General features: G+C 34.1%; 1 protein-coding gene across 3 annotated transcripts in view; it reads right to left on the reverse strand.

Annotated features, from left to right (window-relative positions):
• LOC108748915 (alpha-2-macroglobulin-like protein 1) overlaps positions 1–10,125 on the reverse strand; it is a 15,626-nt gene extending 5,501 nt beyond the window's left edge. For 2 of the 3 annotated variants that reach the window (XM_018487335.1, XM_018487333.1), the window contains exons 1-15: positions 9,876–10,125; positions 9,003–9,175; positions 6,297–6,538; positions 5,599–5,715; positions 5,357–5,523; positions 5,173–5,281; positions 4,576–4,809; positions 3,865–4,107; positions 2,820–3,151; positions 2,294–2,655; positions 1,988–2,139; positions 1,749–1,902; positions 1,348–1,495; positions 882–1,110; positions 397–602 (exon numbers count right to left, since the gene is read on the reverse strand). In XM_018487335.1, the coding sequence (XP_018342837.1) occupies positions 397–602; positions 882–1,110; positions 1,348–1,495; positions 1,749–1,902; positions 1,988–2,139; positions 2,294–2,655; positions 2,820–3,151; positions 3,865–4,107; positions 4,576–4,809; positions 5,173–5,281; positions 5,357–5,523; positions 5,599–5,715; positions 6,297–6,538; positions 9,003–9,175; positions 9,876–9,964 (2,957 nt within the window). In that variant the 5' untranslated portion in view covers positions 9,965–10,125. Of the gene's footprint in view, positions 1–396; positions 603–881; positions 1,111–1,347; positions 1,496–1,747; positions 1,903–1,987; positions 2,140–2,293; positions 2,656–2,819; positions 3,152–3,864; positions 4,108–4,575; positions 4,810–5,172; positions 5,282–5,356; positions 5,524–5,598; positions 5,716–6,296; positions 6,539–9,002; positions 9,176–9,875 lie in introns of all 3 variants that reach the window. The other variant, XM_018487334.1, reaches the window with a different exon arrangement.
• Positions 10,126–12,182: the final 2,057 nt, after the last annotated feature.

Raw genomic sequence — 12,182 nt, forward strand, 5'->3', positions numbered from 1 at the left:
TTTTTGATGAAAAATTAAAAATTTTTATAGAAAATAATAAGACAAAAACGAGCAAGATTAAGACGATGTATAAAATAATTTACTTTAATAAAAATATATTGAGATGAGACGTGTTTTGATTTAACCGAAATATGGAGTATTAAATGATAGGTATTCTATTATTTATAGGTATCCTATTATTTTATATATTTTAATCTTGCGCTGTTTTTCGCTTTATTATTTCTATATTGTTTTGCAAATACGTGATATGATCTAAAATTATACTCAAATCAACTTTCTTTGAAAAAAAAGAAAGAAATTCCGAATTTTCATATATAATTTCGACGAATAAATGTATTTACTGAATTGTTAAATACTAGTAACTGCAAACAGAAATATTCAAATTGAGCCATTTACCGTGTATATACAAGCACTTCCGGGCCGCATGGCTCGGCATAATCCGAATCGATTGAAGCGGAAACCGTGATATTAACATCGCCGAGAACTCGCGGTCTGAGAATATATTCGTGTACTACACTATCTCGTGGTTTTACACAGAATGAAGCGACTGCGTGCGATAGATGCAAGTCGAGCCCCGTTGCGTCTTCCAACTTAATCTTGACCTGCGAAAGTCATCGCTCAATCAATTATAACATATCGGTCGGTTATTGTAAATGCGATTTAATATGCAATGAATATCTCTCAATTATTCAATATGAAAGATCGTATAATATATGTGAAAGTATGTCTTAATTCTATATGTATCTACGTTAATAATCGATTTATGTGTATTTCTAAATCGATTTGTATTATTTTTATAATAATCTCTGAATTTTATTAAAATTTTACTAGGAATGTCGAATAATAATAGAATAAGAATGAAATAAATGTCAAAAACTTACCGGTAAACTGTGCTGCATGTAATTAAACAAGGAAACTTTCATGCGCAACATTTCTCCGCGTTTCACACTATATGGTAAGCTATAATCGAGGAAAAACGGTTGGAATCCCGTGATGGTGGTCGGTGGTGCTATTCCGAGACCGTGTGTAGGTGAAACACACGCAGTGTATCCGATCCAATCAGTAATGGTATGAGGCAGAGTACGTTCTACCGTCACTTTGCCTTCTTTTCTATAAAAAGTAAAGGAAAAAAGCATACATGAAGCAATATGAATCAAACAAACGGAAACTGAAAATGCTTTCTTATTTAATTGTACATTAAAAAAGTGTAAGAATAATTTGCTAATGTATCCTGTGTATATTTCAAAACGAGAAAATGAAATAAAATTTAAAACTTAGCCGGAGACAATTACAACGGAATTGTTTTTGATTAATGACAAATATATTCTGTGAATTTAAAATATGTACCCTGTCGGCACTAATTCCCACAGCCACGTTTCAGGGAAGTAAGATCTGAGGGGAGGTTGATCGGACGTTTGATCCACGTATCCCTGCTCGGGACCCACGTTTAATAATGGATACGCCATAGGCAATGTCTTCGCTTTAAACATTTTTTCTATCGAAATAATGTATCTGATAAATATATAATATAATAAATACAGTTTAAAAAAAGATAACCGAACAGAACACAAGTCATTATAACACAGAAATGACATCAAAATGGCTTCAAAATGATTACTAAGAGTCACTTTTCAATTAGTAATGATTCATTTTAACATCATTCATTTTCATGTTATCGCGACTTGTTGTTCTGGTTGGGTAAAATCTATCTATTTATTTATGAACAAGCAAGTTTTCTGGGAACCCACCAGCATCCGTTTCCATGTCTGCGGAGAAGAAAGGAATTGCAGAGGTTGCAATCATAGGGGCCTTCACGTTCATGCTTCTACCTCTACCTCTACGAAGTTGAAGGCAGGGCCGTGTTTCAAGTATCAAATCGCTCATCACAACAGCTCCGAAGTCCTGAAATACGGGGCAAGATCCAATGGACATATAATTACCTTTCTTACAATCTTAGAATTTATTTACATTTCCAGAAAGTTCTCACATCGAACGCCTGTATGGCATCTACGTAATTCACAAGTCCGCCGTTGTACACCGTTCTTCTTTTCCTTTTACGCTCCCACGAGGGTGATTCTTCAAAAGCGGGCATTGGTAAATGATCGAATTCTGTGTTAGTTGTTTCTTCGTGCGTTGCAGCTGCAAGAATTTATATGTCGAATTACACAAACTGATTTACATTAACTGGATATCCTCTCGTAACTTAAAAATTCAACAAAAATACTCCAAGAGAGGAATTAAAAATTAATCTTATTTTTTTCACTGTGCATCGCTACGCGCGTATCTTACATACCTTTGCAATGAGTCCACGTCCAAATAGGACGCGGCTCCGGTTCGATATGGAATCTCTTCATCTGAGCAAAAGTCTGATCAGCGTCAATCAGGTTTGCTTTGGCTCCTGCTAAGAAACGAGTCGACTTGTCGACTGCTGAAATGCCGCAGAGAGACCAGGGAGCAGCTTCCACGTGGTACTGAGTGGCTGTTCCCGGGGTTTGAGCGTCGGTGTGCCAGGCGGTCTTTACTTTATTCTCGAAACAGTGTCCCACTTTGATGGAATACGTGGTAGCAACAATCTCACCGTCCGAACGAACGTAGTATAACAGCAATTCGGAGACAGGTGCCATAGACGGAGTGATCTTGACGCTGAGAGGAAATCTTGAGAAACAAGGAAAGTCAGAAATTTTGAAATTTACGATCCTATACTTTTATCTTTTTAAATAAATAAATAAATTCAAAGCAATACATTTTCAAAGGTTTTCAAAAGTAAATGTAAAGTGAAAAGAATCTATGGAAGTGTACTTTGCCAAGTGGAATATTACCTATGAGCAATTGTACCCTGATCTGTTTTATTTCCTGGTGATTCGACAGCACCTAACAAGTTCCGAAATTCCGAGTAATTCAAAACCGTATCTCTAGTCGGTCGGTGTTTCACATGACCGTATATTAACAGGTCCCCCTTAGAATTGATCGAATAATGGAAGGAAATGGACTCGTTGGTTTTACTTTTCGCCGGCACCGTATACATGACATTGAATGAGTATTTTTCGCCGCAAACAATCGGTTGATAACCTCGGGCTACCGCCAAATAGCTGTCTGACGGTGAGTACCAAGGATTCACTTCGATATGTGCTGATGGTTGATCCATGAAAACCTAATTGCAATTTACAATAAACAGGGTTAAAAGTTAACAGTTAAGTTATAAAGTTAATTAATTTTTTAATTTAACTCTTAGTTACATTTTAGAGTCTTAATTTTTTTTAACTGAGTTTAGTTATATCTTATTGGTAACTATTAACTTTTAATTTGATTTGTTTGAAGTTAATTCAATACGAAGCGATAATGAATATATAATTTCGTAACTTTATGTCTTTTATATTATGCAATTGTTAGTTGTAAACAACAAAAAAATACCAGTGATTCTTTAATATATATTATGTGAGAAAGGAAAAATACAAAACATTATGTAAAACGATCAAATTTTTTTCTTTTTCTTTCTTTTTGGTTATTTGTTCGGACTAAATATTTAACTTTTAATTTTTCAATTACTTTTTTTTAATTAACTTAATTTTTAATTAAATTAATTTCATTATGGATTAATTGAATTACTTGTACTTTAAGTAAGTTAAATTTTTAAGATCATTAACTTTAATTTAACTAACCCAACCCTGACGATAGATGATAAATTCGCAAATGCGACTTTATGGTTACACAAAGTGTTTTAAAATATTCAAAAATTGTATCTTCATCTTTTCTTTTAGAATAAATCGTCTTTAAATTAATCAAATAAATTATTAAAAAGTAACTAAAGACGAAGTATTTTGTTTAAATCTTTTTTCTTAAATATGTAATGACTGTTCAACGTACTCGCCAACGTGTGTCCGGCGAGTAGTATTTCGTAGGATAGTCGATACCAGTCGCGACGAAGCTCAGCAGGACGATGTTTCTGTGCGGTGGTGGTACGACAAAGTCAACAAAACCGTCAGACGAAGATGTGAAGTTGCGGCATTCAACTACCACGCGAAGCCACTCGTCCTTACCGCGTACTCGTACGCAGAGCTGGATCTTCTCGTGCGGTGCCGGGGTATTGTCATGCCGCGAGACGCGTAACTGTAAAAGAGATTTCGCATTCCGCAAAAAGCATTTTTTCACTTTTATTTAGCTCCAAAAGTAGAAATTCTGAGAAATAGAAGGAATAAAACAAGTTAAATTTCAAACAATTAGATGACTGATAATACAAATTTCACTTTACTAAAGACATAAAAACACACGAAACGTCTCAAACTTCGTTTATTGTTGATCCTCTTCAACCATGAATAATATTTGAAATATGAATTATGAATATGAATTATGAATTATGAAACATGAATTATGAATATGAATTATGAAATTAATGGGTGTTTTTAAAGTGAATAAAATTTGTAGCATCCATCATCTAGTGTTTTATTATTCGACTTTGTTTTATTTCTTTTAATTCTTTGCATATAGCGAATATTTAAGTAATTTTCAGTCTTGATAAACTTATAAGTTGTCTCATAAGTACGCAAGAAATTAAAACAATTACTTGCAATAATCTACCTTTCCATGATACGGCAAGCCCAGTTTAAAGTATTTTGGTGTGTACGGTAGAAACTCCAGTTTTAAGGTCTGATGCACGACCACAGTCCGGCTAATGCTTGTCTCTACTATGCCAGTACCAGTCTCGGTAAAGTTAGCTATAAGGACGATGTTATTTGGTGCCACTTTCCATTGAGCGAGTCCGAGCACCGCGCCCGATAATACAAATTCGGTGCAACCATCCGGCGAATCCAGCTGTAACGATCAGCTAATTTTAAATGTCGCGGGACATCGAATCTCTCACATCGCACTATGTCTATAAAATATTGAATCGAGTAAGATAAATGATCCTGTTTTCAAAGCGGATTTTAGTATAATATCAAATAGGTAATATTCATATATGCAAATTTGAATATGAATATTATTAAGATTTCACTTCGACCGAAATTAAGATTATTTTTCTTATTTGATTTATTTCATCGATTTAATTTCCACTCATAATTGTAAAATATTAAAGTTTGATTTTTATAAAGATACAATTGGAATCGTTTAAGTAGCAGATTTTCTAATAAAGATAAAATAAATATTAATGTCGACCTACAGTCGAAGGTTACTGACCTCCGTTTCGTAATGTATTTCTGGAAGATTGGGTTTCCTTCTCCATGTCGGTATTTGAGGCGTCGATTTTAGAAGCAATTTACCTTTGACCGGCTTGCCATAACTGTATCTGTAATAAAACAGTATTATGCAGATACGCTTCAGCAAATGCTTCAATTCGCTGATTATCAAAATGATCATTTACTTTGCGCATATGTTCCACGTAACATTCTCCGCATCCGCGAGAATGTATCCCGGTGAAGTTATGGTCACTTGAAATCTCGGAAGAACGTATTTCTTCACCTCGAATACGGTTGTATGGATCAGTTGCGGTTGCGATCTTCTCTTCTCCACTTTAATCTTCCAGGTACCCTGTAGCACAAACAGCATCCTTAGCATTATCGTTATCGTACTCTCGCTATGTGCTCTCGTTTAGGATCACATTACCGGACTTGGTTCCGGAGATAGAGCGAATTTTAATTGCGCCATTCCATTTTCAGTACTGACATTGGCCCACTGCGCCACTCGCACCTCGGATGGATTCTCAATCCATACTTTAGGTATCTAGAAAGAAAGACAAGCTCCATATTATTAAATAAGAGCTCTTCTCTTCTTTCCCCAGCTGATTCTATTATTAGAACTCTGTATGAATAAATTGTCTTTTTTTAGAGAACATATATATTACGTGGGTCATATCGAAAGTAATGCAACAATTTTTATAAACTAAGATTTTTTTGTTATTGAAATATCGAGTACATCATCTTAATATATAATTATATTATCTTAACCTTTTGTTAATTTTTCTTCATAATCCCGACTTTTTTGTACACATTTTTTTCATCCTGAAATATTTCTTTGTAGTGTAAAACTTCATTCCATCAACTACTTCCTTATAAAATTTTATAGTATAAATAAATATTGAAGCTTCTAGAAAAGAAAAACGTTTCCAAAAAATTGGAATTATGTATTATTATTAAAAAAGTAAACAAAAGTCTGTAGATTAAGATGATATATCTGATTTTTCAATAATAAAAAATCCTAATCTATAAAAAAATAGTGGTCATTACTTTCTGTATGATCCTCGTATGTTATTACTTTACGATTGCACTAATATAATACTTATAATTAGTAACGGAGTAACGAACCGTTTTCTTCCAAGGCTTCAAGTCGTGCTTGAGCATAAGGATTCTAATGTTCACATCTTGTCCAGGTTTGTAGACAGGTTTATCTGTCTCGACGAACGTGATTAGGGAATCGTGCTCGATGTAAATTTCTTTTTCCGTTTCCACGATGTAGTCGGGATATTTGTCGAATTTTATCTTTAATCGTAGTCGTCCGTTGAAATATTTCGTGAAAGGTACTGCCAGTTCCAGACATGTTTCTATCCCTATAGAAACGTAAACGTTAACAAAACCAATGGCTTGAATTTACTTCATTTTTCAACTACAAATACTTGAGCAGTAAAGAAGAGAAGAATAAAACATTTAATGACAGCCGCAATAGTTAATACAAGGATAATAGAGTGTATAAATTGCGTAAGTCGATTCGCTTAATTAATCATGTTGTCGACAATCGCGATTGAATTACACGTCGACGCAATTTGAATTGTAATTCGAATTAAAATAATCAAGTTTAGGGGAGATATTTTTAATAAAATAAAAAATAGTTTATTTTTGTTATCTAATACGGATGCTTAAATATAAAAAGTATGGACAGTCATATAAATGCACCGTAAAATTGAACTATTTCGGAAGTACAGCAAGTCTAAGATATCTTGAAAGGCAAAGAATAGATATTTATTATTAATCTAAAACATTTTAGATGACTTTGGAGAATACACTTTAACTTACTTTACAACAAACAGCTCTTCGCTCTGTAATTTACTTCAAGTTTACTAATCATATATTTTTTAGCGACTCATCGACAAATTTTTCCGCGCGTCTGCGGCATCAATCATATAAACGTACGATAAACTCGGACCTTGATCAAGTCCTATACTTGTTGTGCATCCCGTGAATAACAATGCAGATGGGTTTCCCATGTGATTCCGAGCGATTGCTTATTTCCCCTTCGGAGAGAGACTCGGCTCATTTAGCTCCCCCGCAGGAAGCGGCGACAATTTCAATTTATGATTTGTTTAAAGCGTCCGATTCGAGCTGCGAGGGAAGAAAGAGGAAAGACCGGGACGCGATTCAGGAGCGTAGCCAGAGGCCCGAAAATAAATTCTCCATTAAACATTCTCATGACCGTAAATTTATTAGTGCCAAATTTGGAACCCCACTCGAACGTGGTGCAACCTCGTTTCACGTATTCACAATTTTGGGAAAAAACACATTTCGATAATCTCGAATATCATCGATCTGTAATCTCGACATACTTGAATATCTTTGACGAAATTATCAAAGGTAGAGTGAAAGTTTGAATTATCAATCCTCCATTATCCGTTCATTAAAGATTGGCCATTATTCGATATCGCGTTTTCTTTTATTATCCCATTGCTACGTCCCTGAATTCAACACAGGAATCCACGCGTATTTTCGACGATTATGCGTTATCGCGTCGCGTGCGCGATAACACATCGAGTCGTATTCGGATATTCGATTATCCTCGGGCGTAAATTTGCCATCGCGAGTACCTGAGGAATAGAAGAACGTATAAGTTCAGAGATCGTTAAGATATAAAAAATCAAAAAGTGTGAAAAACAATCTTTGTCTCTAAAAACTCTAAAAATTCTGGTATTCAAATTCAAATTTGTATCTTTACATTTTGCCAATTCTCTATGCAAGGAGAAAAATTAAACAATTTTTTACCTTACAAGATTAATAAAAGATAATAAAAATATTCTGATAATTTTTGTCGAATTTATAGTAAACTTTATTTGCCTAGAAGTGAAAATATAGAAGGTATAAAGTAAAAAAGTACATTACAATTATAGTAAATCTATTCAAGTTATTATTACCTTACAGTAAAATAAGTCATACTATTCTCAAGACTATAAACTCAAATAACTATCAAGACTTTATTACATTTGTATTTTTCACCGCATAATAAATTAAATTTTGTCAGCGCTAAGATGAAAATACTCGTCGCTAAAGTAAATTTTATTGAGATGTTTGATGTAATTTATAGATTTATTTTACAAAAATGTGAAAAGTATCTTATAATATAACTATACGATGATCGCTCATTTACTAAAAAAATTAAGTACATTTTACATGATGAGTGTCTGTCCCTATATCGACTTGCTAATTCCATAAAATTTGCTAGTATTCTAGCGCATATTAACATTTGTCTACCCAAAAAAAAAAAAATATTCTGCCGATAAGCGGAGAATTCCTCTTAGCATTTCTTCTAAGCAAAAAATCTTACATTAATCTTACATTAATCAGGTGGGTATATTTATAACACGTATTCATCTATAAAAATGAGGACACATGAGCTATGATCAAAAATAAATTCCTCTATAAAAAATTCTATTATAATAACCTTTTGAATACGAGGATATACAAAATACGCTTATTTGTTAGAAGAAGTTTATCATTTACTGTAGTACGCGTGCATGCCAGTACATTCTTCTAGTATTGAAAGGATTGCAATCCTAAATCCAGTACACTTTATGATTATACAAAATTCCTTTACTTTGCAGAGTATCCTCTTCAAGTCATATATATATAAATAGAAAATCCTCTGACATTAACACGGAACCGCTAAATAGTAGAAAATTTTTTTTGGGTATCTTTATGTTTTGGGAACAATGCCATGAAATCATTTGAGTCAGTTAAAACTGTCGAGCATTTGGAAATCAAACGACATCGTCAATTGTAGAATTCGAGAAAGAAGAATGCACTTGCCTGTTTTAATGATGCCACTCGTTCTGGTTAGTACCTCATCTTCCGCACTTGTACCCGCTGGAGATAGCAGCTCCAGGATAACGTGTGCCGGTGGCTCGAGATTGTGCAGCGACAAACAGCCGCTCTCGGTTTCGCCGGCCAAGAATCTCCTCGGTGCAGTGAATACATATCCTCTAAAAGAACAAGCCGGTTAAACCAGAGCGAGAAATATAATAAATATCGGTTTTGCGAGGGAATTTTGCAAATAATTTCTTTTGCGATCAATTGGAAATCATGACTGCCTTGCAAATCACTAAAAAAGTGTGATTATACCGAACTCAGGAGAAAATCAAGATGATTTTGACATCATGAAAGTCAAAATAATAATCTTGGATTGCAAAATTTGACTATTTATTAACGTTAAGAATAAAAATTAAGTCTCTTTTATTTTCTGTTCACTTTTGTGTGTTCCTTGGATAGTGCGACCAAAATTACTCGGACAACTCAAAGTTCCTCCATTCGGTAGTATTTACAAAACATCAAAGATACGTTCAGAAGCCACTTCACTTCAAGATTAATTTAAGTATACCAGATATTAAACATCTCGAATAGAATCTTGTAATCTGTTATGTAGAACAGTTTTTTTTTTTTAAAGATCTATTTCATAGCTTAGTTCCTTAACGACATCTTATACTCTCAAGTTTATCGCGAGGAAAAATCGATGTGGCTATTATTAAATTAATGCGCATCGCGATTATTATTCTCGGTCAGTCAGCGATAATCGGAGAATCTGCAAGAAAGTCCGATATCCGCGGGTAATCGATAAAAAGAATAATCGAGAGAAGAGGGAACGTTAGTTTCGCGAAATAAAATGCCAAGGGGTATTATCTTTACCGATTGGCAGACGCGCCGGCTTCGCAGAGCCGAAGGCGCGGATAGAACAGGCAGAGAAATGCACAAGACACGATTAGCTTATACATCATTGTCTGAGGATTCACACTGATCGATACGCGTGTACTCGTGATTTGCGAGAAAATCTTAGATTGTCACAGGCATATTAACGAGAGGTACGCTTCGAGGCGCTTCCTCTTCCTCGCGAGAAAAACGTTTGAGAGAGCGGCAGGGGAACAGCAGCCGACAGAGAGGCTGCGGATCGACTGAAGGCGCGATGTTCGTGCCGGCTACTTTTATCATTAACCCCTTGAGCCTCTGCAAAAGAGAGGAGAAGGGTTACGCGGATTAAATCGCGAGAACCATCCACGTCGCGTAGACCACCGACTGTGCGATTCTCACAATCAGTGTTCTTTTCTTGGAGTGTTTACTACCTGAAAAATCTGCACGAAAATAATAATTCTGCAGGACGCTCCAATTTATTATTTTCCAGAATGTCAATCTTTTGCAGCGTTTGCATCATTACAATTGGGGTCTCTATACGTTATTACTTTGATGGTTTAACAAAATTATTTCTAGATCTGTACCTGTAAACTTTTAGATATAATAAAACGAAATTTTTTAAATCTTAATACATATTTCTTTGAAATAGTACTAATTAAACATTTATTTTACAATATACAAATATTTTTGTTTATTGAATAAAAAAAAAAGATAGTTAAATCAAATTAATGATTTTACACTATTCTGTAGGTTAATGTCCATGAGATGTCTATCATTTTTAATAATTGTACCGTTTATAGTAGTCGTTGCGGCTTCAATTATAAAAAAAATGATAGACATCTCATGAAATTGTTGTCTTGTAATTTTTAATATGTAATTTGTTTGCGCTGTTTGTACTCCAATTTATTTTGACGCTGTATTTAAAAAATTTACTAATTATATTTGAAATTTTAAACAAAAATACTTAAAAAATTTGAGAATTGTTTTTCTTTTACAAGATTTCAGTAAACATGTTTTCTACGTTATCCTAAGAATTGCAGATTCACAGCTCTTTTTCCTTTCTCGGTTCCAATGACGAGTTTCATTTCTCTGGAACTCTTTCAGACTTTGAAAAAAATAAGCGTTATTTTAACAAAAAATTTACCTTCCAACTTGCCTTGCTCAAGAATTTGCTTTTGACATCCCTCATAAAAGATGTGTCCTTTGAAAAAAAAAAAAAAAAAATAGAAAATAGTCTTATATATAAAAAAACAAAAATGTGTCTCCCAGAGAGATTTCACAAATACCTGCGTATTAATTATGTTCCAACAATTTTTCTAACTTTAATTTCTAGGAATTAAATAATTAGCTGAGATTAATTGCTATCTTATTTACGTCAGCATATATATAGTTAGTAATAATAATAGAAATAAACACGCGCCTCCGAAAAGATCCTCGCAAACATATTCGTCTCCTGGCCTTGGGATCGTGTTTTGCCACGTCTAATGATAACGTAATGTGAAACTCCTGCGAGTGTTATTCCAGATTTTCCGACGATTCAACGTAACTCTCGTAACTCTGATAACCCTCGCCGTATCGCCGAGACGTCGTGTCTGCGGGTTATCATACTCGAGTTTGCGTTCTCTCATGATCCCGGCTCTCTCATTCCTGGTACCGCTCGATTAAGCGTTTATTGGGAAATTAGACGGAAGTTGGAGGCGGAAAATCTGTGACGCAGGACTTGTCTTGTTATAAATAAATTGATCAACAAGTTTCAAATAAATCAACGAACAGGACCTGTCATTAAGATTGATAATGCAATTCTAGAAATGCGTTTCTAAAAAAAATTAGGAAAACTGCAAGAGTTACTTAACTGAAATTACAAGTAACTTACGTCAATATTTGTGTGCTTACGAATATTATTAATGCTATTACATGTAAAAGGAAGAAAAAAAAAAGAAGAAAAAATTACAAGTGCATAATCATTATAGATTCACGTTGCAGAAATGCTGATTATAGGAAAATGATATCACGCGCTATGTACAGATAAAATATAGAAACAATATTATATTGCTCTATCTCCGTTTCTTTCTCATATCGCGCATGCAATTACATTTTGTATCCATATATTCAACTGTAATATATGATATAATGTAATAATAAACTATAATAAATTAGTCTTCTTCTGACAGAAATTTTCAAATTAAATAACGAATCACATATGTGATAAACGATTGATCTTTATCGATTTATATCTTGACTAAAAAGAATGTGTGTGTGTGTGTGTGTGTGTGTGTGTGTGTGTGTGTGTGTGTGTGTGTGTGTGTG

Source organism: Trachymyrmex septentrionalis, unplaced genomic scaffold, assembly GCF_001594115.1.
Source record: "Trachymyrmex septentrionalis isolate Tsep2-gDNA-1 unplaced genomic scaffold, Tsep1.0 scaffold25, whole genome shotgun sequence".
NCBI classification, from domain to species: Eukaryota; Metazoa; Arthropoda; class Insecta; order Hymenoptera; family Formicidae; genus Trachymyrmex; species Trachymyrmex septentrionalis.